General features: G+C 48.0%; 1 protein-coding gene across 4 annotated transcripts in view; it reads right to left on the reverse strand.

Moving 5' to 3' along the window:
• Positions 1-54: 54 nt before the first annotated feature.
• The window catches only part of Lbh (LBH regulator of WNT signaling pathway), a 65907-nt gene continuing 63389 nt past the window's right edge, over positions 55-2572 (reverse strand). For all 4 annotated transcript variants that reach the window (XM_031356122.1, XM_031356121.1, XM_031356120.1 and 1 more), the window contains one exon: positions 55-375. In XM_031356122.1, the coding sequence (XP_031211982.1) occupies positions 187-375 (189 nt within the window). In that variant the 3' untranslated portion in view covers positions 55-186. The remainder of the gene's footprint in view (positions 376-2572) is intronic.

Genomic DNA, 2572 nt, shown 5'->3' on the forward strand with positions numbered 1-2572 from the left:
TTGCTCAACGAATTAAAAAAAAAAAAAGACAAAAAAAGAAAACCGACTCGGTGATTTTCAGGTGCAAAAACGGAAGCCTCATTTGACATTTTCAGAATGACTGTGGCTCACTCTCTTCTTCCATCACCATGGGAAAAACAGTTCAGGTATGCTGGCTGGCATGACCCAGGCGAGCCTGCGGGGACTCTACTGGTCCTTCTTTTCTTTTGTTGTCTCTTCACAGTTGTCTTGCTCATCCTCCTGGACCAGGAATTCCTCAGGGGGCCACCGGAGCTCCCCGCTCTCCACCTCCCCTTCGGTGGGCTCCACCACTATGGAGGGCAGGCGGTCCTTCAGCTTGCAGCAACGGTCAAAATCTGATGGGTCTGGAAAGATCTGAAATTTCAAAGAACAAAGTAGACATCTGGTCACATATACATCTGAAGGAGAGACTTGGTTCTTTCCTTACGCATACACACACACACAGAGGAAGAGAGAGAGAGAGAGAGAGAGAGAGAGAGAGAGAGAGAGAGAGAGAGCGCACACTGGCTGCCTTCCAAGGATTATGTTCTGCCTTCTAGACACTGTGGGTGTAAGACAGAATCCAAGGGAGTATGTTCTAGGGAAAACTATCTCTCAGCCAGATTTTTTTTTCCAATCTTGAAGCTAAAAATTTGTGGACCATACCACTGAACAAAAGGGTGGGTGTAACTCTGTTTCTAGTGTTTTACTTCTAGATAAAAGAATAAAAAAATCATGTTCCTCACGGTATGGCAGACTCTGCTTTGGAATAGGCAAGCACTTAATGCCTGTAATTCACATCATACAGCAGGCACTAAAACATTACGTTCCTGCCAGAACAATTATTGGTGCCTAGAAGAAGTAAACAACTAAATCGTTCATCATTTTAAACTAATACAGTCAAAACCAAGTGCTGCTCATGTTATGTTAAAAGTCCCAGGCTTGGGCAAACTTGTTGTCTAGGCTCTTCTAGCCTGAACGGAACTAAGGCTCAAACTCAGGTGTGCTTGCTCCCATGCTCCTGTATCACCTGCCCTTTTGGGTCTCATTGCAACTGCCAAGTCTAAGCCAAATGCAGATCAAGGCAAGGCCTCCAGTCACAAGCTAGCTGGGAAAAGCATCCACAGTGCCTTCCCTTTTCACCTGTGAGCAACTCCTGGCTTCCTGCCATCGGTACACCTGGAGGACTCGAATCTCCTCCCAGAGTCCTTCGGAAGAGGCTCCAGCCCACTTATTTGGATTCTTCCCAGTGCTGACTGAAACACTGAGCCAGGCTATAAAACTAGGGGCCAAGTCTGGCTTCCCTTTGCACATACTGCCCTGTGACTACAGCTGACCCAATTCTTTGCCCAGTAGCTAAGCACTTAATCCACCAAGCTGCTGGTCCCTTGCCATTCATAGCCCTCAGTGACACACCCAAGAAGGGAGAGAAGCTTTGGTCTGGGAAATCTGGGGCTCACTAGATCACTGACACTTGGCACCTTCAAGGCCATCTCCTCCCACCTCTCTGTCTGACAGACAGGAAACCCAAGCCCCAGAGGGGAAAGGACACTTCACTGAAGGTCACACAGTCTGGATGGAAACAGGCATTGTGACAAATCCTGGGAAGTTGCCTGTTTTGCTGCACTCCACCTCCTCTAGAAGGGTAGAAGAAATGCTTATCCCACCCATGTCTGAGGTCTCTCAGGGTGTCTGATCTCCTATAGGCACTCAGAAGCCCACATGGCCCACATGGGGCTTCTGAGAATCCCGGGCCTCACAAACTGTCCCAATCCCTACAGACCAGTGATTATTAACCATTTATCCAATAAAGGCCTATTGCTTGGGATTAAGCCTTAAGCCAGCTGCAGGAGTACGCATCATTAAAGACTTAAAAGGGCTCATAAAAAGTATCATAATAGCTGCCAGAAGGGAAACGAACCAGGGAGGGGCTGGGCCCAGGCGGGTCAGGGAGGCCCGGAGAAACTGGCCACTAAGTCCTGTCATGTCACCCGCTCTGATGTTTGCCCTTGGACTTGGTGGTGGGTTCACATTAACAAGTGTGAGAGGAAAGTGGATCATGTAGGTTTTGGGGGCCTCTACTCACTTCTATGGAGCTAAGCCCCTTCCAGAAGGTAAGGACATGAGGCATCTTCTTCCAAGCATGAGCTCTAAGGTGTGATGCCGGTGCTCCCCAGCAAGTGGAAACCACTCTTTAGTTTACAAAGCTCTGTCAGATAGGACTTCACTGAGACATCACTACCAACCCAGGGTTAGCAAGCGTCTGGGACTCTGAAGGTCAAAAGGCAGAGCTAGCATTCAAATCTCATTCTGAACTAGGTAGGATACACCTAGGATATGCATGATCTCTCAAGCCACAGAATATCCCAAAAGACTAGGGCAGCCCAGGCCAGTAGAAGCAGAGCAGCTGATTGTACTATGAGCTAGAAAAGTGATGCTTATATTCTATGGAAGACAACGCTGGTGAGTGCAGCCATGGCTGAGCAGAACCTCTGTCTCCATGGTAACAGTACAAAGCAGGTAGTGGTACATTGCTAAGGGCAAAAGAAGAAGAAGAAGAAGAAGAAGAAGA

Source organism: Mastomys coucha, unplaced genomic scaffold, assembly GCF_008632895.1.
Source record: "Mastomys coucha isolate ucsf_1 unplaced genomic scaffold, UCSF_Mcou_1 pScaffold6, whole genome shotgun sequence".
In the NCBI taxonomy this organism is placed as follows: Eukaryota; Metazoa; Chordata; class Mammalia; order Rodentia; family Muridae; genus Mastomys; species Mastomys coucha.